This window comes from Erpetoichthys calabaricus, chromosome 3, assembly GCF_900747795.2.
Source record: "Erpetoichthys calabaricus chromosome 3, fErpCal1.3, whole genome shotgun sequence".
Classification (NCBI taxonomy): domain Eukaryota; kingdom Metazoa; phylum Chordata; class Cladistia; order Polypteriformes; family Polypteridae; genus Erpetoichthys; species Erpetoichthys calabaricus.
Window position 1 is genome coordinate 15,176,930 of NC_041396.2, and position 24,405 is coordinate 15,201,334.

At 42.4% G+C, this 24,405-nt stretch overlaps 2 protein-coding genes across 3 annotated transcripts in view; both read left to right on the plus strand.

Annotated features, from left to right (window-relative positions):
* The window catches only part of LOC114647659 (opsin-5-like), a 46,521-nt gene extending 30,597 nt beyond the window's left edge, over window positions 1-15,924 (plus strand). Inside the window, exon 5 of the mRNA XM_028796265.1 lies at window positions 15,541-15,924. Within this exon, the coding sequence (XP_028652098.1) occupies window positions 15,541-15,924 (384 nt within the window). The remainder of the gene's footprint in view (window positions 1-15,540) is intronic.
* clic5a (chloride intracellular channel 5a) overlaps window positions 1-24,405 on the plus strand; it is a 1,193,419-nt gene that overhangs the window by 937,764 nt on the left and 231,250 nt on the right. The window lies entirely within an intron of this gene.

Genomic DNA, 24,405 nt, shown 5'->3' on the forward strand with positions numbered 1-24,405 from the left:
CATCTTGACTTTTAATCCTAATGTATCCAGTTTATTTCTAATAGCCTCATTGTATCCATTATTGCCAATCACTAAGATTTCGGTTTTCTCTTTATTTAGCTTGAGAAAGTTACTATTCATCCATTCAGAAATAGAAGTAAGACATTGTGTTAGTGAATCAAGAGAATCAGGGTCATCAGGCGCTATTGATAAATACAGCTGTGTGTCATCAGCATAGCTGTGGTAGCTCACGTTGTGCCCTGAGATAATCTGACTTAACGGAAGCATGTAGATTGAGAAGAGCAGCGGACCCAGGATATAGCCTTGTGGAACACCATATAGAATATCATGTGTCTTTGAGTTATAATTACCACAACTAACAAAGAATTTTCTCCCTGCCAGGTAGGATTCAAACCAATTTAAGACACTGCCAGAGAGGCCCACCCATTGACTAAGGCGATTTCTAAGAATATTGTGATCAATGGTGTCAAATGAGGATGAGGATGAGAACAGATAAATGGCCTCTGTCTGCATTTACCCGCAAGTCATTAACTACTTTAATGAGTGCAGTTTCTGTGCTGTGATTTGTTCTAAAACCTGACTGAAATTTATCAAGAATAGCAAACGCTGCAATCGAGCTCCAGCCTCACTGGGCCACATGTTTTGGGCGCCGTGCACCAAATTAACAACATTCTGGACCAAAATCTTTATATGCCTGTCAGACAGCCTTGGGGTGACAATCCCTCCTAATCCACAAACAGTTGTGTTTGGTGGGCACACGGAGGGGGGCTTAAAGTGGAGAAGGACAAACAAACTGTAATAGCCTTTTTTTTTTTTTATTTGACCTTATACAATTTCTTGTATTAGGAATTTGTTAGCGTTCGCATACCCCATGGGGTCAGAGCACAGGGTCAGCCATTGTACAGCGCTCCTGGAGCAATTGAAGGTTAAGGGCCTTGCTCAAGGGCCCAGCAGAGTAGGATCTCTTTTGGCAGTGGCGGGGATTCGAACCGGCAACCTTCGGGATACCAGCGCAGATCCTTAGCCACAGAGCCACCACTCCGCCTGTCCTACACTATTAGCACATAGACTTATCTTGCTCAACTGGAAGAATCCCAACTCACCTCTGTTAAGTCAGTGTAGTAACTGCTGTTAGATATTATCTGAAATTGGAAAAAATCAAATTCTCACTTAGAGGATCTTTGCAAAACTTTTTCAAAACCTGGCAGAATCTAATCAATAACATTTTAAAATAAGCATTTAAATTGAGGAAGCAGGTTCTCTCCCCTCTTTTACTCAATTTATCTTTATTCATTTATTATTTTATCTATTCATTTGTCTTTACTAGCATAAAGTTCTACACTGCTGGCCTAGCTCTTTTTCTCAGGGGCTGGGGTTGATTTGTTTCGAACCTTTTTCTTTTCGTAAAACTCGAGTTATGTGTATGGAGTATTATTTAATTAAAAACAAATCAATAAAATTAAAATATAAATTGAATCTAATATATAAAAATAAAATAGAAATGTCTTTGTGAACTGCGGTGGGCTGGCGCAGATCCTGAGTGAACAGCCTTTGTCAAGTCCAGCCACACATTCTCCATTGGATTGAGATCTGGACTCTGACTTGGCCACTGCAGGACATTCACGTTGCAGATATTTGGCTTTCTGCTTAGGCTTGTTGTCTTGCTGGAAAACAAATCTTCTCCCAAGGTGCAGGTTGCCTGCAGACTGCATCACGTTTTCTTCCAGGATGTCTTTTTTGTTTATTTTTAATTCAATAATTACTATCATCTATAGGGTGGTGCAGTGGGTAGCGCTGCTGCCTCGCAGTTAGGAGACTCCGGGTTCGCTTCCCTGTGTGGAGTTTGCATGTTCTCCCCGTGTCTGCGTGGGTTTCCTCCGACAGTCCAAAGACATGCAGGTTAGGTGCATTGGTGGTCCTAAATTGTCCTGAGTGTGTGTGCTTGATGTGTGGGTCTGTGTGTGCCCTGTGGTGGGCTGGCACCCTGCCTTGCGCCCTGTGTTGGCTGGGATTGGCTCCAGCAGACCCCCGTGACCCTGTAGTTAGGATATAGCGGGTTGGATGATGGATGGATGGATGGAAGTTAAGTACTCAGGACTAGAGATGAGCAAAGCAGGTAAACTTCAATCTCTTTGCATCGCCCTGAGAGTGATGAGCCAGTTAGGACCATTTTCCAATTCTGAGATGCTCAGTAAATATGGAGACTGGACTCTGACTGGAGACCGGCACCCCTGCAATCACATATGAAATGTCATTTTGCCACACTTTGGCCGATGCCTACTCTGCCTATGGCAGTAGTGCCGGGCCATGATCCCCACAGTGTTATTCTGTCTATCGAAGGCCCAACAGTTGACCAAACCCTAGCCATGAGTTTGAAGAAATGGCCATGAAGAGCTCAGAGACAGCCTTGTTTTGAGGCACAGATGTACGGAAGGCTCCAAAAATATCCGCAGTATTGAAGGTTCCCAGGAGCACAGTGGCTTCCATAATCCTTAAAAAGGAAGATGTTTGGAACAACCTCATCTCTTCCTAGATGTGGCCACTGTAATAATAATAATAATTCATTACATTTATATAGCACTTTTGTCAGTACTCAAAGCGATATCCACACAGGGAGGAACCAGGAAGCGAACCCACAATCTTCCACAGTCTCCTTACTGCAAAGCAGCAGCACTAGCACTAGCACTGCACCACCTGTGATGGTTGAATGGGTATCCCAACCAGGAGAGAGGAAGGAATCAGACCCGGAAGTAATGGCCGGAGGGGATGGACAGACAGCCCAGTGGGAATCAAAGATGCTGCAGGGGACTGGTTATTCCCCCAGGACATGAGATGGCAGCAGCCCTCGGTATCAGTGCCCATTTGGGAGCCAGCAGGGAATGCTGGGAGATGTGGTCCGGCAACACAGCCCTCCTGGGGACCATGAGTGCCGCAAGGGGGTACTGTTGGGAGATGCACTCCCTAATAAGTGGGACTTCCGTATGACCCTGAAGTCCATCAGGCATTGGCCCTGGCACCCAGAAGTACTCCCAGATCCTTAATAAAAGAGCGAGTCGGAGCTGGGAGGACATTGAGCAACACTTGACTGGAGGAGGGCAGTGCGGTGGTGAGAGAAATTGTGAGGAGAGGTATTGTGGAGAGAAATGACTTGTGCTTGTGCTACTTTGTGGAAGAACTTGGTTAATAAACCATCCTTTATTTGAACCTTGAACTCTGTGTAATCGTGTTTGGGGGTTTGGGGCTAGTCGACGGCCCAGGTTTCTATCACACCATCTAGCCAAACTGAGAGATCACGGGTGAAGGTCCTTGTTAAGAGAAATCACCAAGAATCCAACTGTTGAGTTCCAGAGAACCTGTGTGGAGATGGGAGAAACCATCACTGCAACACTACAACGATCTGCAATCTAAGACCGAGTGCCCAGACAGAAGCCTCTCCTCATTAAGAAAAGACACTTGTAAGCCCATTTGGAGTTTGCAACAAAAGGGCACCTAAAGGACTCTTAGACTGTGAGAAACAAGATTAGTGTCATGTCTGGAGGAAACCAGGCACCACTCTTCACTTGTGCAATACTGTTCAATTGGTGAAACATGGTGGTGGCAGCATCAGGCTCTGGGGCTGGGGACTAGGAGACTTGTCATGGTTGAGGGAAAGCTGAATAGAGTAAAGTACAGAGATATCCTTAATTAAAACTGCTCCAGAGCGACCTGGACCTCGGACTGAACTGAAGGGTCACAAAGCAAAGATGACACAGGACAGTGACGTGCGATGAGGTTCATGGCTGGTGAGGCATTGAGTCCTTCGGAGTCAGATTTACAAATGTATGAACCCCAAAGAGTCGCTCATTCACTATTCACTTGGCAGCCAGTGTGCACACTGACTACTGATTATGTTTCATATCTCATCAGCATTCTTTACACACACACAGGGAAGGCGCATATTTGGATAAGAAAGAACGTTACGTTTACAGTAACAAGAGAGACTGAGAGCGGAGAGAGCACATTTACTCCTCACCCTCCATGTGTTCTAAATTTGCCGTTGCAATTCCACAATTCACACTCATTAACTACAAATGAAAGTACAGAGTGGGGTATAAAAAGGATTTCAATTTTGACCTTAATTGAAATATTTAGTTGTTTTTAAATGCTTTAAATTCTGATGCTTTAATCAATTTTAATACAGACTGTTCAACAAAAGGAAAACAAGAAAAACAAAAGAATATTTTATTTAAGGTCAAAATTTAGTTCTTAAATATTGGATTGTTTTCTACTTAGTATGATCCCATTTTTTTATAAAATTGGAAACCGTTTAATGTCAACGTCAATGTTAATGTCAATTTATTTATATAGCACATTTAAAACAACATAGTAATGCCGTGGCCAAAGTGCTTTACAATAATAGAATAAAAGAAAAACAAAACAATTAACATAAAAACATAAATATAAATAAAATATATGAACAAATATATGAACATAAAATAAGATACATAATAAATAGAAGTAATCATCTTCTATATATATAATTCACTAAGCCGCCGCCAGAGCAAGCAAGACACCCATGGAAGCAAGCAGGACGGAGCCCCGCCCACCAACTCTAAGACCATTGGATACGACGACAACTCGCAGAGCCACGCCCACCAACTCAAAGACCATTGGATACGACGACAACTCGCAGAGCCACGCCCACCAACTCAAAGACCATTGGATACGACGACAACTCGCAGAGCCACGCCCACCAACTCAAAGACCATTGGATACGACGACAACTCGCAGAGCCACGCCCACTAACTCGGACGCGACGACACAGAAAAAACGGCGTCATTTATGTTCGTCTGTGCTAGAGTCCACATGCACCTCTGAGCCACGTTGACGTCGCTATATGCAGCGTCAAAAAAACGGTTTGCGAGGGATATCCCATGGGATCCTTAAAACAATCCTTTAAAACTGAGGTTAAAACACAATGAAGGAAGCAGTCTTTAAAAACCCTGTGCCTCTGTTTCATTAGCATCTCACCTGCTGCATCGATGCAGGCCCTGCAACAGTCGAGACGCTCTCTCAGCAGCTGACCTTCTCTGTGCCTGACTCCACTACTGTCAGTCGCCTGATTAAAAATGGCCTTTTCAAGGGGAGCTATGGACCTGCTATACCACAGGAACACATTGCCTTCGAGCCTGCTCTCACTCAGTCTAACGTACCGGCTTTCTCTCTCTCCTCACTCACTCAAACACTGCACAGGGGAGAAACGCCCGCAGCACGACTCCACCCAGAAACCGTTTCAGCCACACTTCCATGCCCTTCGCTACGCTGTGAGCGTGGTGATTATTCATTTAAAAATGGCCTTTTGAAGGGGAGCTGTGGACCCGCTATAGCACAGGATCACCTGTGACATTGCCATCACATTGTTTTCCTTTTATTTCTGATGCCGTCGAGGAGATCAGACACCCAGGCAAACAACACTGAATAACCAATAGCTGCAACTACTTTGCCCGCCCCAACTCCTCACCTGAGTCAGTTTCGTCTGTGTTCAGCAGTGTTTCCCAAACTCGGTCCTGGTGAACCCCTGTGGCTGCAGCGTTTTGTTCCAACCGGATTTCTAATCATTAATGCCGGTGAAACTCATCCGGGATAAGTCGGTTTTTCAAACGCAGCCGTGTAGCAGATTGAAAAGCCAATGTATATTGAGTCTAGAAAACATGATCAGCAAGTCTTTGATAGGCTGCAACAAAATGATGAAAGAACGGGCGCATTTGTTTCACACAAGCTGTGTGTGTGTGTGGGTGGGTGTGTGTTAGTTAGTTAATTAGTTACTTGAAGGATTTCAAGATTTAATATGCACAAGCGGTAACACTGCAAAAGCAGCCCAAACCAGAAAAGACGGCTGGCAAAAAGTGGCCGACAAATTAAACGCGTGTGCATTGTCCTTACTGAAAGCAGCGTTACGGATTTTGCAAATGTTAATTTTTTTCCCTCCTTTTAGACAACTGTGTCTTTCTGGAAGTGTTCAGCCATCAATAAATAATTATGCTGCGTATGCCTGCAGAAACACGTGCAGCGAGCGAGCGAGCAACACACACACACACATACAGGCACGCGAGAGAGAGAGCACTGGACACATAAGAATAATAATACTTCGTTACATTAATATAGCAGTTTTCTCAGTATTCAAAGCGCTATCCACACAGGGAGGAACTGGGAAGTGAACACACAATCTTCCACAGTCTCCTTACTGCAAAGCAGCAGCACTACTACAGCACCACAAGGCAGTTAAAGAATGCGCTGGGCTCGATTTTGTTTTCACTTCTGTTTACAGCAATCTGGTCGTAGATAGCATTGTTGCAATGTTACTTTTCTTGGTGGCTTATTACATTACGGATGTTTCACATGTTCATTTTTTCCCCTGTGCTTAAAAGACATTAACAAAGTGTTTCTCAACTGTGACTCCGGAACGACTCAGTACGCAAGCTATATTAAGTGTCAACAACGAAGACTCGCTACACCTTAATCTACAAGTACTGACACTTATCCCTACCAACGAAGTAACTTTCACCAGCGTGGCCTTCTTCGTCACAGACGATCCCGCTTTCAGTCATGGACAATTATATGTTGCTCTCTCCAGAGGTCTATCTTTTCATTCACTCACAGTCGTATCCTCAAACCCACGCCATTTGGACAACTGTGTCGTTCAGGAAGTGTTCACCCATCTATACATACGCCGCAGGTTGGCTAGTATATATAAAATGCCTATGTGTACGTACGTACGTACATCTCCCTTTCGTTGCTAGGTGATGATAACAATGTTTAAATGTGGGACTGTTTTGTGTTGCCAGGTGATTAATATTTGTTTAGAAAATAATGTTAACATTGTTGAGAACGTTTGGTTAATTTTGGTTAACATTGGACTACGGAATCGTATCTTATTCTAATGGCCCTCTGGAATACCTGTACACATGTCAAGAGTTTACTGCCACACATTCCAGGTAAAGTACACCATTTCCTCACAATAGTGAATGAGTTTTCCTAAACCTTAGACAATTATGCCTCCCAAAAGACCGGTAGATGAAGCGGTCTTTTCTGAAACAGAAACATCAACGAAACGAAACAGACCGCACTCGACGACCAAATCCAACACAGGAGGAAGCATCCCGTCGGCGCGAAAGACGAAACCAACAAGACCGCAATCATAGAGTAACACTCACGCAATTACCTACACCTCAGCATCTTCATGCAGCCACCGGAACATATGTTATTGAGGACAACATCGACCAACATTTTTGTGGAAATTTACAATTACGGTGGTGCGAAACATTTCCCTGCTGAACAACCAGCAGATAAACTGTTTAACATCTGTTGTCACAAAGGAAAAGTGAGTTTACTTCCGATACGGGTATCTGCTTTACTGAAGAACCTCATGACAACACGAACAGTCAAAAAAGTTCATGGACAACATAAGGTCATTTAACATTAACATTAGCCTTTCCTTCAATGGGTGCTAAAATTGCTCCTCCTCCTGGATACGGGCCCTACTGCTTTCATATTCATCGACAGATTTATCACAGATCTGGGGCTCTACATCCTGAAAATGATGATCATCGTTGATTTGCTCAACTTTATATCCTTGATCTTGATGAGGCGTCTGCACAAAGAATTCAAATCAAAGAGAACTTTAAATGCAACCCCAACCTCATGACCCTGCTGAGTTCATTCATGAGCGACAATAATCCTTTTGCTGAAGCATGTAAAATGCTTTATGAGGTGGAGCAGCAATGTCTCGCGGCAGCAGCATCACGGAATCTGCAAGCACCAATAGTGTCATTGGCGATCATTCATGATACAAACCAGGACCATATAATATAATAAAAGACCATAAAATATACATTTGCCTTCTTCAGCAGGCTTTTCAACTAGTCCATATTACTAACCGAGAATGCTAAACCGGATGATGGACGCAGGCACATCCGGCCATGGGCCGTAGCTGCAAAAAGACGTACTGCGCAGGCGCAAAAAGAGTCCGCGAGAGTCGGCTGAGGAGCCGAGAAAGGCGGACAAAAGAGGGCGAGAGAGGCGGATGAGGGGCCGCGAGAGGCGCAGGCGCAAAAAGAGTCCGCGAGAGTCGGAGAAAGGCGGAGAAAAAAGGGCGACAAAGGCGGATGAGGGGCCGCGAGTGGCGGACAAGACCACAGAAAAAAGGAGTGAGCACATACAAAAAGGAGAAATGAGGCGCAAAGTCAAACGCAGGAGAAGCACGAAACACATTGCACACGAAACTAGACCCGAAAAAAAAAAAAAAAAAAAAAAAAAAAGGCTCGCACACAACAGCCACCCCCCCCCCCCCCCCCCTACAGGCACCGGACGGGACACACACCAAGAGGGGGATTCAACAAGCCCATGGAACACAAAAAAAAGAACACAAAACCACCCCACAGACCCTACAAGCGAGGGACGGGACACACACAAAGAGGGGGATTCAACAAGACACAGGAACACAAAAAGAAAGAAGACGCTCGCGCAACAACAATCCTCAACAACCCCCCCCCCCCCCCACCCCCACCCACATCCATAAGAAGTCACACCCAAAGCCACATATTCTAAAGTGAACGTCAGCACCTTCACACTAGACAGCATAGGTGTCAGCATTGGTGGATCTCCTTACAATAAAGCACTATTAACCGTTCAACTGCAGAAAAGGAAACATATTGAAACAAGTCATGAATACACGGTCACGGGTACAAAACGAAAAGGAAAGGATAACAGGAACAAACACACGAACATGAAAGAAACAACAAAATAGACGGCTATGCAGCATAGGTGGATCTCATTACCATAAGGCACTATTAACGTTCAACCGCAGAAAAGGCTCCATATTAACAGTGAGTGCAATACTTCTTATTACTTATCCATATTTCTAAAAGAAAAAATGTCTCGACTCCAAAAACGCAAAGCTCAACTACAGCTTCTAACTAACGATGTACCTAAAAGTAAAAACTTTATGAACTGCGTTAGATCCTACAATAGTTCATTTGCTTTTAGTAAATATCAGGCCACCAAAAGGCAATGGCCCATACTGCTTTCCCATATGTGCACAAATACTGCATCGCATTGGAACAGTGCACCCTGAAACAAATCAACAACGCAAATATGCACAAATCTACATCCTGGATCCACATGACGCAAACTATCAATCAAAGTGCTGCATCGCAACAGGCACGGATTCAAAACGAAACACCTCCCGTCTCAGACATACGTTAACGGCAAGGAAGGCTACAACGGGCGTCTCACACAGCACAGGCAAATCGATTACAGCTCCAAAACAACACGTCCCAAATACTACATATGCAACAACGCGCCTCTCAAACGGCACAAGCAAAACATACCCCGAAAAAATTCATTCCGATTAATGAATGTCATTTGCAATCATTGTCATTCAGTTCACTTCCCTGAATAAACAACTGGCAATACAAGTAATACATTTAGACGTTGTTGTCAAAAGGGTCAAATTAGACTGCCTTCTTTACATTCATATACTGAATATCTACAGAAGATTCTAACTGACGATGTACCTGAAAGTGAAATCTTTATCAACTGCATTAGATCCTACAAATCGGTATCCACTATGAACATTAACGGTGGGCACTGCACGTGACATCCGTCTTCAAAAAATGTTGTTTATTGATGAATGTACAATGGCATGAAGTCACTTACTCAACACCATTCATAAACTTCTACAAACGTTTATGAATAATAATATTCGATTTGGAGGAAAGGTACTTTTATTAGGAGGAGATTTTAAACAGTGATTAGCTATTCTTCCAGATGCCATGCACTCAGCTATTGTTCAGTGCACCTTAAAATACGCAGACAATTGCCATTGCTTTCAAAAGAGACAGTTAGTAAAAAAGATACGATGTCCAGAACCAGATCATAACAATTGCTTATTACAACTGGGAGATGGTACACTCACCAATACAGATGGACTTCAGGCACATATTATTACAATTCCTCAAGCCTTTATCTGCGACGACTTAGTTACAGAGAGATTTGGAACAGCAATCTCATTAGACCAAATGCCCCTTTTAACACAACGCACTATATTATGTCCAAAAAATATGAATGTGGAAAACATAAATACCCAAGTCATTCCATTACTTCCTGGAGAGACACAACTCTTTCTAAGCTCTGACAAACTTGACTCTGATCACGACAATAACCATCTTCATTGACCTTACAAGTTCTGACCTGGAATTACCTTTTACACTTAAACGGCGTGTACAAAGAAATTTTCCAATAAACCTTTACACTGTGCCACACACTTTATTGTTTGCTTTCTATTTGCATCATCTACACCTTCACACTATTCTATATCTCAGTCATACATCACGCTCTTTGTCATTCCCAACACCAGGGGTTGGCGAGCGAAGCGAGCAGGGGGCGGAGCCCCCTAGTGTTATATAATCACATCAGCGTTACTGAAGGTCACGGAATGCAAGTGAACAGAAATGAGTCTTTAATCTTTAATTAATCTTTAATTCTCTGACTTGATGTCAATCTTAATTACGAACTACGACACACTCTTAATAGTTGGCGACTTTAATTTTCATATAGAAAATCAATGTGACCAAAAAGTAAAAGAATTTATGAACCTTCTGGACTGTTTTGATTTGAGACAGCTCGTTAATCAGCCTACACATAAAGCAGGTCATACGTTAGACTTAGTGATTACTAAAGGACTAAAAGTTGATATAAAGCAGGTCATTGATATTGGTCTATCAGACCATTTTCTTCTACTTTTTAATATAGAAATGATGATAGAAAACACTCATGAGAAGCATATTGTTAAAAAACGCTTCTTTGACTCATCAGCAGCTTTAAAACTTACAAACATTCTGACCAATCAGTCCATTTATAGTGCCAACTATAATAGCGAGGAGAATGTAAATAGTAAGGTGGAAAGATTTAATACTAAAGTGAGGGCTGCTGTTGACATAGTTGCACCTGAAAAGACAGTTAAAAAATTTTCTAGCATTGTTATACCATGGAAGACCCAAAGAGTGTCTGATTTAAAGAGAACATGCCGTTGAGCTGAGCGTAAATGGAGGAAAACTAAACTAACTATTGACTATGAAATATTAAAAGTTACAATAACAGAATACAATAACACAGTCCGTCTTGAGAGGCGCTGCTATTTCTCTAAGATTATAAATAACAATGCTAGTAATCCCAGAGTCTTATTTTCGATGATTGATCGTCTGTTAAACCCAGGTAACTCAAAGGAATGCCTCCTAAGTACTTCCAGTAAAACCTGTGAGGCTATCGCTGTATTTTTCAATCAAAAAATTAATGATATTAGAAATAACATAGTATATCTCCCCAACACTAAGGATCCTCCTAAACCCCAGTACTCCATAATAAACAAATTAATTTCTTTCACTAGGATAGATTTGCCTGATTTACATAAAATAATTTCTCAAATGAAACCCTCCACCTGTGCCCTTGACCCAATACCAACAAATTTTTTCAAAGGAGTATCGGGCGTGCTTATTGATAATGTTCTTGACATAGTAAATTCGTCATTAGATACGGGGGTCTTCCCAGATTGTCTTAAGACTGCGGTAGTTAAACTTCTACTTAAGAAAAATAATCACGACCCCTCTGCTCTTGAAAAACTATAGACCCATCTCTAACCTGCCTTTCTTACGTAAAATTCTAGAGAAAGCAGTCATTATACAGTTAAATGAGCACCTCAATAAACATGCTGTTCTTGATAAATTTCAGTCAGGTTTTAGAACAAATCACAGCACAGAAACTGCACTCGTTAAAGTAGTAAATGACTTGCGGGTAAATGCAGACAGAGGCCATTTATCTGTTCTCATCCTCTTAGATCTGAGTGCCGCATTTGACACCATTGATCATAATATTCTTAAGAATCGCCTTAGTCAATGGGTGGGCCTCTCTGGCAGTGTCTTAAATTGGTTTGAATCCTACCTGGCAGGGAGAAAATTCTTTGTTAGTTGTGGTAATTATAATTCAAAGACACATGATATCCTATATGGTGTTCCACAAGACTCTATCCTGGGTCCGCTGCTCTTCTCAATCTACATACTTCCATTAGGTCAGATTATCTCGGGACATAACGTGAGCTACCACAGCTATGCTGATGACACACAGCTGTATTTATCAATAGCCCCTGATGACCCCGAATCTCTTGATTCGCTAACACAATGTCTAACCTGTATCTCAGAATGGATGAATAGTAACTTTCTCAAATTAAATAAAGAAAAAACCGAAATCTTAGTGATTGGCAATAATGGATACAATGAGGCTATTAGAAATGAACTGGATGCATTAGGATTAAAAGTCAAAACGGAGGTAAAAAGCTTAGGGGTAACCGTTGATTGTAATCTGAATTTTAAATCGCATATTAATCAGATCACTAGGACAGCATTTTTTCACCTAAGAAACATAGCAAAAGTTAGACCTCTTATATCATCGAAAGATGCAGAGAAATTAGTTCATGCGTTTGTTTTCAGTCAGCTAGATTACTGTAACGCACTCCTCTCAGGACTACCCAAAAAAGACATCAATCGTTTGCAACTAGTGCAGAATGCAGCTGCTAGAATCCTTACCAGGAAAAGAAAATCCGAGCACATCTCTTCAGTTTTGATGTCACTACACTGGTTACCTGTGTCATTCAGAATTGACTTTAAAATTCTGCTTATGGTTTATAAAGCCTTAAATAATCTCGCCCCATCTTATATATCGTAATGTCTGACATCTTATATTCCAAATCGCAACCTCAGATCCTCAACTGAGTGTCTCCTTAGAATTCCAAGAGCAAAACTTAAAAGAAGTGGTGAGGCTGGCGGGCTTCTGCTGTTATGCACCTAAAATCTGGAATAGCCTGCCAGTAGGAATTCGCCAGGCTAATACAGTGGAGCACTTTAAAAAACTGCTGAAAACACATTATTTTAACATGGCCTTCTCATAACTTCACTGTAATTTAATCCTGATACTCTGTATATCCAATTCATTATAATAACTATTCATTCAAAATCTGTACTAACCCCTACTCTCTCTTCTGTTTCCTTTTCCGGTGTCCTGTTGGTGGTGACTTGCGCCACCACCATCTACCGAAAGCACCATGATGTTCCAACAATGATGGATGGATTAAAAGCCAGAAGTCTGTATGACCATCAGCATCAAGTCCTTCCGTGAGAACCCTAACTACAAAGAGGACTATTTCATTTATGTTAGGTAGAATGCCCAGAGGGAACTGGGTGGTCTTGTGGCCTGGAACCCCTACAGATTTTATTTTTTTTCTCCAGCCTTCTGGAGTTTTTTTTTTGTTTTTTCTGTCCACCCTGGCCATCGGACCTTACTCCTTTTCTATGTTAACTAATGTTGTCTTATTTTAATTTCTTACTTTGTCTTTTATTTTTCTTTTCTTCATTATGTAAAGCACTTTGAGCTACTTTTTGTATGAAAATGTGCTATATAAATAAATGTTGTTGTTGTTGTTGTAATCTTGTTTTAAACAGTTCAATTGTAGACGACTCCTTTATGTGATGAGGTAAAGAGTTCCACAGGCGAGGCGCAGCAGCTGCAAAGGCCCTGTCCCCCTTAGTTTTACACTTGGTACGAGGGACAACAAGACACAACTGACCAGAAGATGTAAAGGTGTAAAACACACAATTCAGATTAATAGGCAGGAGCAAGCCCATGTAAAGATTTAAAAACTAGCAGCAAGATTTTAAAATCAATTCAAAAACTGACAGGCAGCCAGTGTAAAGAAGCTAAAATAGGAGAAACAGAGTCAGACTTTCTTGCCCCAACCAGAAAGCGAGGGGCAGCATTTTGGACCAGCTGTAACCGGTGTATCAGAGATTTGTTAATCCCAGAATACAGCGAGTTGCAGTAATAGAGGCGAGAAAAAATAAAAGCAGGAGTAGCTATCTCAAGATCCCTAGAAGATAAAAAAAAGGCCTGATCTTACCTAACAGACGAAGTTGGAAAAAGCAACTCTTGACTACAGAATTTACTTGTTTATCAAAAGAGAGGTGACTGTCAAAGGTAACACCAAGATTGCGAACTTGAGGTTTGGAAAAGACAGAGAAATGTATTTGTAAATGTATTTGTAAATGAAGTCCATGTGCTTATCCTTCTCCACGAAAGTCTCCGTCAATTTCTTGTAAAAGTCCTCCTTATTTTCCTTTAGTTTAAAAAGTCTTAATGTTCCATTTTGGCAGTCAGTCGGAATAAAAAATAAAAATAAATGTAGCGCTGCAGTGCCCTTGACTTTCTGATGTCGCTAACTTATTGGTGCCTTAGCATAGAAGAACAGCAGCAACGAGCACCTGTTGGGTTCACATGCACCCCCCTTCAGGGTGGCACGGCACTGTCAGCCTCACCTTGTGCCTTTTCACTGCGGTTTTATGTCCGATCAGCGAGACTAAATATGTCACAAACATTCATTAAAGATATTAGCCGGACTGTGGAATGTCAGGGTGTATAATAAACATGTTTGCAAACATTATATTGGCGACACACAGAGAGACTGCGACAGGCACGCGCCAATTAGGCACCAGCCCAGTATGTGTGGAGAGCGCAGTCCGAGGGGAGGTGAGGCTCGTCGCTTCCGCACCTCGTGTTTCTCCTCTGTATTTGAACAGGAATTGCACCAATTCAGCGAATTTGACTATAAAAATGATCAAAATTATTGGAAACATACAGAAAACAAATTTATAGCACCAGTGGACACATTTATTTTATATTATCATTATTAGTTTTTTTTTACTTTTCATGATGACAGGTGAGGCTCTGCCCTGACCGTACATCCCTGACACAGGAGTGGCTTAGGGACAACTCTATGAATGTTCTTTAGTGGCTCAAGCCGAGCCGTGCATTAAACCCAATTGGACGTCTCTGGAGACCCCTGATAAAAGTTGTCCACTGATGGTCTCCATTCAACCTGACAGAGCTTGATAGGATCTACAGAGGAGAATGGCAGAAAAATCCCCAAAATCTAAGTGTGTGAAGTTTGTCAGACCCAAGAAGACTCCAAAGGGGCTTCATCTAAGTAGTGAGTAAAGGATCTGAATGGGATATTTCAGCTTTTTATTTTTAATAAATCTGGAAAATTTTCTAAAATCCTGTTGTCACTTTGTCATTCTGAGGTGTTGGGTGTTGCTTGATGAGGATAAAAAAATTAATTTAAACGATTATAGTGTAAGGTAGCAACTTAACAAAAAGTGAAGGGGCCTGAATACTTTCTGAATGCAGCACATTTATGGGCCAAAAACTATCCATTAGTTAAATGCCAATGCAGCTGTTGGCACCTTGGCTTTGACTAACTTAATGGCAAGTGAGTTAAGAGGTGGCTCATTGTTGAGGTGAAGGTGTAGAGTTTGTGCTGTTGATTGGGACACCAGCTGCTACTTCAATGCTTTCTCATTTCAGCAGCAGGTGAAGATGAAGTCTTCCTATAGAAGATGCTCTAAACTTAGACCTGATTGTCTATTTTAATCGTGCCTGTTTGTTATTTCTTTTCAGATGGCCGTTTTGGTCACTGCTGGCTTCCTCATCTGCTGGACACCCTATACTGTGGTCAGTTTCTGGTCCATGTTCTACTCCAGCGCCAACATCCCACCTGAGATGAGCCTGCTGCCATGTTTGTTTGCCAAGTCCTCCACCGTGTACAACCCTTTCATTTACTACAAATTTAGTAAAACCTTTAGGAAGGAGGTGAGGGATCTCAAACGATACTGTCTGTGCTGCCTGAAGGTGACCGACAGCGGCAACCCCTCAAGAGAGGAACCCACTGTACATAGGATGGAAAAGAACATTGTTGACATCAGACCGGTGTCCATCGATAATAATAAAAGTAACCAAGAAACGGAGGGAGCACTAGAGCTGAGTGATGGCACCAACTGTTAAAGTTCTCAACATGGAAGGAGAAGTGTCATGGAGAGGCTGGTAACACTGGAAACTGTTCACAGCAGTGGTGACCGCTGTGGAAAGTAGCCCTGAGCCAGACAAGCAGACACGGATGGTTAAAACCCAAGCACATGTTTATTATACATTATTCACACAAAGTGTAGCACGCACAACCCAGTGCCCCTGCACCAAGCACCCTCAGTCCTGGCCTCTTCTCCTGACCGCCTCCACTCCTCTCCACCGAGCTCTGTCCTCTTCCACACGACTCCAGCTATTGAATGGAGGGAGGCGGCCCATTTTATGTTCACCCAGATGTGCTCCAGGTGCCTCCCGATGAACTTCTGCCAGCACCTCCTGGTGTGGTAGAAATGCCGGCTGAGCACCCGGAAGCACTCTGAGTGTCCCTGGTATTCCTCCCGCCAACACCTCTGGGTGTGGCGGAAGTGGTGACGTCTGGGGATCCATTAGGCATTCGCGCGCCCCCTGGCGGTGACCACAGGCCCCAATAGGGTTGAGCTTGCATGCTCTGTTTCTGTGGTCCCCATACCAACCAGGGCAGCTGCCCCCTCGTGGTCCGGAGGAGCCGTAATCCCTCTTCCAGTCCTTCCGGGCGTCCGCTCACCACACCGCGATCTTTTATATGATTAATGATTCTGTGGATGGCAGACTGAGTGTCTGCTGAGACGGAAAGATCATCGGTTACTGACCAAGTGGGTCCGATCAGAGCAGTGGCCCTATAGTTGAACCAATGCGCTTTATTTCAAGCTTGAAGGGGTTTGACACTCGATATACCCTAACTCCAGAAAAATGATAAAGAACAAATGGTGAAGAGGATGGCGTCTTGGTGGTTTTACCACATTCACATTTTACATTTTTTTACTGTATGTAGAAGATTGAAAAAGTATTCAAACCCCATCAGTTTCTGCACACTTCACTGCACTGAAAATTGAATTTAAAATTGATGAATTTGCCATTTTTGTCCAGCAATCTACACTCAATAACCTGCAAAGACAAAGTGACATGTTTTCAGAAAGGTTTGCAAATTTATTAAAAATCAAAACCTGAAATCTCTCATTCATGTAAGTATCCATCCATCCATTATCCAACCTGCTATATCCTAACTACAGGGTCACGGGGGTCTGCTGGAGCCAATCCCAGCCAACACAGGGCGCAAGCAGGAAACAAACTCCGGGCAGGGCGCCAGCCCACTGCAGGGCACACACCCACACACCAAGCACACACATGGGACAATTTGGGATCGCCAATGCACCTAACCTGCATGTCTTTGGACTGTGGGAGGAAACCCACGCAGACACGGGCAGAACATGCAAACTCCACGCAGGGAGGACCCGGGAAGCAAACCTCAGGTCTCCTTACTGTGAGGCAACAGCGCTACCCACTGCGCCACCGTGCCACCCTTCAAAAACACATATTGCAATTCATATTTTCATGACTATAGCTGCCAGTTCTTTCAAGGTTACATCGACTCCTGCACCATCGGTGTAATGCTGAACAACAGAGAGCTGTGCGGGGTCATTAAGATTTTACCTTCATAAAGTAAATCACAGACATTTTTATTTGTTTAGTTGTCCAAAGCTAGGATATCTTTATTATCACACACACACACCCTGGCTGCAAGGTTCCCGTGAGTGCGCCACTCATTCCCTGACATGCTTTTTTATAACCAATGTGATGGACGGATGGGGATCTTGACCGGACGAGATGCCCTTTTAAAGAGAAGACCGGGGGAAGGGACATATGACCAGCAGTACCTCATCCGGGACACGAGAGAGCAGGCCCCCCGGGCCACAGAACTGAAGCTCAACCCGGCAGGGGGCCATGGCCACCACTAAGGGCATGCCCAGAGGTGCTGCCAGAGGAGGAGCTGAGTTTATATGCAGCACTTCTGTCACACCCGGAAGTGTCAATCAGGAGACACCTGAAGCACTTCTGGGTGTAGTATAAAGGAGGCCGCCTCACTCCTTTTTGGGGAACTTGAGTCTGGAGGAGGTGGACAACACTTAGTGGAGTGGAGGAGGTAGAACAAAGAAAAGAAGAAGAAGAAGAGAAAGAGAACTGTATAGGGTGGTGATTGAGGCACTGTGTTGTGTGTAGAGCCTAAGAGGGAGAATAAATGCATCTGTCTTGAGACATTTGGTGTCTGTGTCTGACTGTGTCCAGGGTTCAAGTTCATACCATTATTTGACCTTTTGCAATTCACACCTTGGTTAATATGTATCTTGTAAATGCCGATTCTCAAAACAAACAACCCGGTTATCGGAATAAACATCATCAGGTACTTGAGAAAACCTCATTAAGTTGCGTGCGTGGACTTATTCTAAAACAACAACTAACTCAGTTAGCACACTGTATCTTAGTTATGGCAAGGAAGTTCTATCTCTTATTACCTTACAAGGGGGTAAAAGGCTATACCAGGGGTCAGCAACCTGTCGCACATGTGCCAAGTGCGATTTTCAATGGCACTCTGATTGAATTGAAATATAGTAAATAAATACAGTCATATGAAAAAGTTCGGGACCCCCTCTTAATTCTTTGGATTTATGTTTCTCATTGGCTGAACTTCCTTTTAATATCTGACATGCCTTATGGACACAGTAGGATTTCAGCAGTGACATTAAGTTTATTGGATTAACAGAAAATATGCAATATGCATCATAACAAAATTAGACAGGTGCATAAATGTGGGCACCCCAACAGAGATATGACATCAATACTTAGTTGAGCCTCCTTTTGTAAATCTAACAGCCTCTAGACGCTGTCCTCCTGTAACCTGTGATGAGTGTCTGATTCTGGATGGAGGTATTGTTGACCATTCTTCATACAAAATCTCTCTAGTTCAGTTCAATTTCATGGACAGCCTGCTTCAAATCATCCCATAGATTTTCGATGATCTTCAAGTCAGGGGACTGTGACGGCCATTCCAGAACATTGCACTTCTCCCTCTGCATGAATGCCTTTGTAGATTTCCAACTGTATTTTAGGTCATTGTCTTGTTGGAATATCCAACCCCTGCTTAACTTCAACTTTGTGACTGATGCTTGAACATTATCCTGAAGAATTTGTTGATATTGTGTTGAATTCATGCGACCCTCGACTTTAACAAGGGCCCCACTCCCTGAACTAGCCACACAGCCCCACAGCATGATGGAACCTCCATCATATTTGACAGTAGGTAGCAGGTGTTTTTCTTTGAATGCGGTGTTCTTCTTCCACCATGCAAAGCGCTTTTTGTTATGACCAGATAACTCCATTTTTGTCTCATCAGTCCAAAGCACTTTGTTCTAAAATGAATCTGGCTTGTCTAAATGAGCATTGGCATACAACAAGCGACTGTTTGTGGCGTGAGTGCAGAAAGGCTTCTTTCTCATCGCCCTGCCATACAGATGTTCTTTGTGCAAATTGCTCTGAATTGTCGAACGATGTACAGATACACCATCTGCAGTTAGATGTTCTCGCAGGTCTTTGGAGGTGATCTGTGGGTTGTCTGCCACCATTCTCACAATCCTGCTCATATGCCACTCCTGTATTTGTCTTGGCCTGCCAGACCTGCTGGGTTTAACAGCAACTGTGCCTGTGGCCTTCCATTTCCTGATGACATTCCTTACAGTTGACACTGACAGTTTAAACCTCTGAGATGGCTTTTTGTAGCCTTCCCCTAAACCAGGAGACTCAACAATCTTTGTTTTCAGATCTTTGGAGAGTTGCTTTGAGGATCCCATGCTGTCCCTCTTCAGAGGAGAGTCAAAGGGAAGGAAGCACAACTTGTAATTGACCACCTTAAATACCTTTATATCTCATGATTGGACACACCTGTCTGTGAAGTTCAAGGCTTAATGATCTCATCACTCCAATTTGGTGTTGTAAGTAATCAGCATTGAGCAGCGACAGGCATTCAAATCAGCACAATGACAAGGGGACCCACATTTGTGCACAGCCAGTTTTTCACATTTGATTTAATTTCATACAACTAAATACTGCATCACTAAGAATCTTTGTTCGGAAAACACCGCGGTACTCCGATGTTCCTAGGAAATGAAAGACATACCACTGTTATCTTTTTTGTTGAAAGTAAATTATTATGCAGGCTGAGAGGGGTTCCCAATCTTTTTCATATGACCGTACTGTATATTTTAATTACAGTGTACATATTTGCGCCTTCACCTACATTTTGCGTATGCAACTCCCATGTACATGGAAACCATGTGTTAAGTGCAGGCCGTGGTACGTTTAAACAAACCTCTTGTTATTCTAGTTTAATCACAGCGCACGTGTTCATGCTCCTTGTCCCCCACCTACATTTTACGCATGCGACTCACATGTAAAGGTAAACCATGTGTTCGGTGCAAGCTGTGGTACGTTAAAACAAACCTCATTATTATTAAGTAATATATTGCCCTTAAAATGACTCATAAAAGACAAAAACTTGTTCATTCTTTTCAAGACTCTGCGATGAATGAATATGAATCTGTACAACAAAAGGATCGTGCTGTGTGTGCGTTATGCGGTGAAAGTGTTGTGTGTTGTACGTCAAGTGTAGAAAGACATTATCAAATTAAACATCAGTCCACATTTAAAAACCTTGATGAGAAAAGTGAAGCTATAAAAAAGGGCTGTTTCTGGCGTTAAGAAATAAACTACCGTATATACTCGCGGATAAGTCGTGGCTTCATTTTACCGTATAATTTCTGGTATTTTATAATGTTGGTCGTATAAGTCGAATGCGGAAACTCACACTATTGGTCTAAGAGATTATGATATGCTAACACCCACCTGAGAGAGTAACCACGGAGCACACGGCCTTTGGTTTCTATGTGTCATGTCTACATGACCACACTGTAATACCTGAACTATTCCGAAGCGACATTGGCACTGTTTTGTGTTTTTTGTATCTCACACCCTCATACACCTTTATTGTAAGAGCATCCCTTATCTACGATGGAGCGTTCGATCAGAAGAAAACATGAAGCTGGCTTTAAATTAAACGTCATTGAAGTGGCAAAAGAAATTGGTAACTGCGCTGCTGCAACAAAATTTGATGCATCTGAGAGACTGAAACTGTGTCGCATTTTTGAATGGGTTCATAAGTCGGGATCTGATATTATAATCAATTTAAACATTTGGACAGAGACTACTTTTTTCTAATTTTGGTTCTGTACATCACCACAATGAATTTTAAATGAAACAACTCCGATGCAGTTGAAGTGCAGACTTTCAGCTTTAATTCAGTGGGGTGAACAAAACGATTGCATAAAAATGTGAGGCAACTAAAGCATTTTTTGAACACAATCCCTTCATTTCAGGGGCTCAAAAGTAATTGGACAATTGACTCCAAGGCTATTTCATGGGCAGGTGTGGGCAAGTCCGTCGTTATGTCATTATCAATTAAGCAGATAAAAGGCCTGGAGCTGATTTGAGGTGTGGTGCTTGCATGTGGAAGATTTTGCTGTGAACAGACAACATGCAGTCAAAGGAGCTCTCCATGCAGGTGAAAGAAGCCATCCTTAAGCTGCGAAAACAGAAAAAACCCATCCAAGAAATTGGTACAATATTACAAGTGGCAAAATCTACAGTTTGGTACATCTGGAGAAAGAAACCAAGCACTGGTGAACTCAGCAACGCAAAAAGACCTGGACGTCCACGGAAGACAACAGTGGTGGATGATCGCAGAATCATTTCCATGGTGAAGAGAAACCCCTTCACAACAGCCAACCAAGTGAACAACACTCTCCAAGGGGGTCGGCGTATCGATATCCAAGTCTACCATAAAGAGAAGACTGCATGAAAGTAAATACAGAGGGTGCACTGCAAGGTGCAAGCCACTCATAAGCCTCAAGAATAGAAAGGCTAGATTGGACTTTGCTAAAGAACATCTAAAAAAGCCAGCACAGTTCTGGAAAAACATTCTTTGGACAGATGAAACCAAGATCACCCTCTACCAGAATGACAGCAAGAAAAAAGTATGGAGAAAGCATGGAACAGCTCATTATCCAAAGCATAGCACATCATCTGTAAAACACGGTGGAGGAAGGCAGTGTGACGGCTGCCAGTGGCACTGGGACACTAGTGTTTATTGATGATGTGACACAGGACAGAAGCAGCCGAATGAATTCTGAGGTGTTCAGAGACATACTGTCTGCTCAAATCCAGCTAAATACAGTCAAATTGATTCATGATACAGATGGACAATGACCCAAAACATACAGCCAAAACAACCCAGGAGTTTATTAAAGCAAAGAAGTGGAAAATTCTTGAATGGCCAAGTCAGTCCCCTGATCTTAACCCAACTGAGCAGGCATTTCACTTGTTGAAGACTAAACTTCAGACAGAAAGGCCCACAAACAAACAGCAACTGAAAGCCGCTGCAGTAAAGGCCTGGCAGAGCATTAAAAAGGAGGAAACCCAACATCTGGTGATGTCCAGGAGTTCAAGACTTCAGGCTGTCATTGTCAGCAAAGGGTTTTCAACCAAGTATTAGAAATGAACATTTGATTTCCAGTTATTTAATTTGTCCAATTACTTTTGAGCCCCTGAAATGAAGGGATTGTGTTCAAAAAATGCTTTAGTTGCCTCACATTTTTATGTAATCGTTTTGTTCACCCCACTGAATTAAAGCTGAAAGTCTGCACTTCAACTGCATCTGAGTTGTTTCATTTCAAATTCATTGTGGTAATGTACAGAACCAAAATTAGAAAAAGGTTGTCTCTGTCCAAATATTTATGGACCTAACTGCATGCTCCTATGTATTTTAAAATATTGAATGAGCAAACCGGACCAATTGTGATACTATATATAACAAAATTGGTAGAATTATGTCGGCACGCAGAATAACATTGTAACATAGGTTTGGTGCAACACCACTGAAAGGTTGCTGACCCCTGGGCTATACCATTGTCTATGACTATGAAAGAAAATTATATTCTATTCAAATTAAGCAAACACAAGTATGAGTTTAACTTAAAGCATTAACTTTCTAAGATTGGCTCTTACATTACTTTTATAATAATTATTCAATATATTATGAATTTGATTTGGTTTGTTGTTGACGGTTCTTTAATGTACATAATATAAAAATACAATCCTTGTCTTGCCGTTTACTCCTCAAATATCCATCCCCATATCTGAGTATATGAGAAAGTCAAGGGGAGACCACTCCCAATTTTTCTTTAAAGAAGATTAAACGAACACACATATTTCTATAAATGATTACGTGATCACAAATAGCATGGCAAACGAAGCTTATGTACCACTATGCTTGCACTCCCCACAGACCCCACAGAGCACACACAGTGCCTGTGACGACACATCTTTCATGTTTCCCATTCATCCATTGATGCCGTCGAATGCTGATGTAGAACCTGATACTACAGAACAGTTTTTCCCTTTCCATCAGGTTATGGTTAATTTTTAAAATGTTGAATGTGCTCTCTGCACACGCGACACACACTTATATGTTGTCACACATGTGCCGTGGGAGGCAGCCTAAGGGCTTAGGTGGAACTCTGGGGCGACTAACGCCTTTTCTCCCTCTCCCACAGATCACCAGAAGGAAAACCTACCTAAAACTCCTCCCACTTCCGGCTCCAGCCCACACCCTCCTGATTACTTTTCTGCCTGAAGACCCTCCTCTTCCTGCCCTCCACCTATAAAACCCAACTGTTCCTCTCAGTTGTTTGTAACTTGTCTTGTCTTAAAATGCTTGCGTAGCAGTTCTAAATGATGAGCCCCTGCATGCTAAATCTGGCTTTGTGTTAGCTGTACATGTGAGAAGAAAAGAAAAGCAGATTTAAAATATTTGCACAGATCACAATGACATATTAAACCAGTGGTTCTCAAACTGTGGGGCGAGCCCCCCTAGGGAAGTAACAAAAAAGGGGACGTGAATGTTGCCATATGTGGCGTAATTTGGCTATTCGTGGGAAAACTTTAAACTTGTAGCGGTGTATTGGCAGCAAAAAATATAGGACTAAAATTTATTAGGGTTTCAAAAAACGTTAAGGGGGTGCGATTAAAACTGTTATGAAAACTCGGGACGCAAATACTTAAAGGTTGAGAAACGCTGTATTAAATTTATATTCTGATTACAATCCACCCTTCGTCACTGTGTCTGCGACAAAGCAATCCCTGAGGGTCTTGTCTACAAACCAAAAGGTACTTGTTCCCCCCTAACAGTATAAACAGCTCCTTAAGAACTTTTGTGGAAATGTGGGTGTAGTGCTAATATAGCACCTGTTTCATTCATCTAATACAGTGGGGCAAAAAAGTATTTAGTCAGCCACCAATTGTGCAAGTTCTCCCACTTAACTCTTTTAGGGCGGATGTCGACTTTTGTCGACAGGAGGGGTTGAAGGCTAATGTCGACAAAAGTCGACATCCAGGGATAGGGGGCGACAATCAGCTGTTAATGGCGACAAATCTCACTGTCACGTCACAGGCATTCCCTCTGTGCTTGGAGGAATGCTA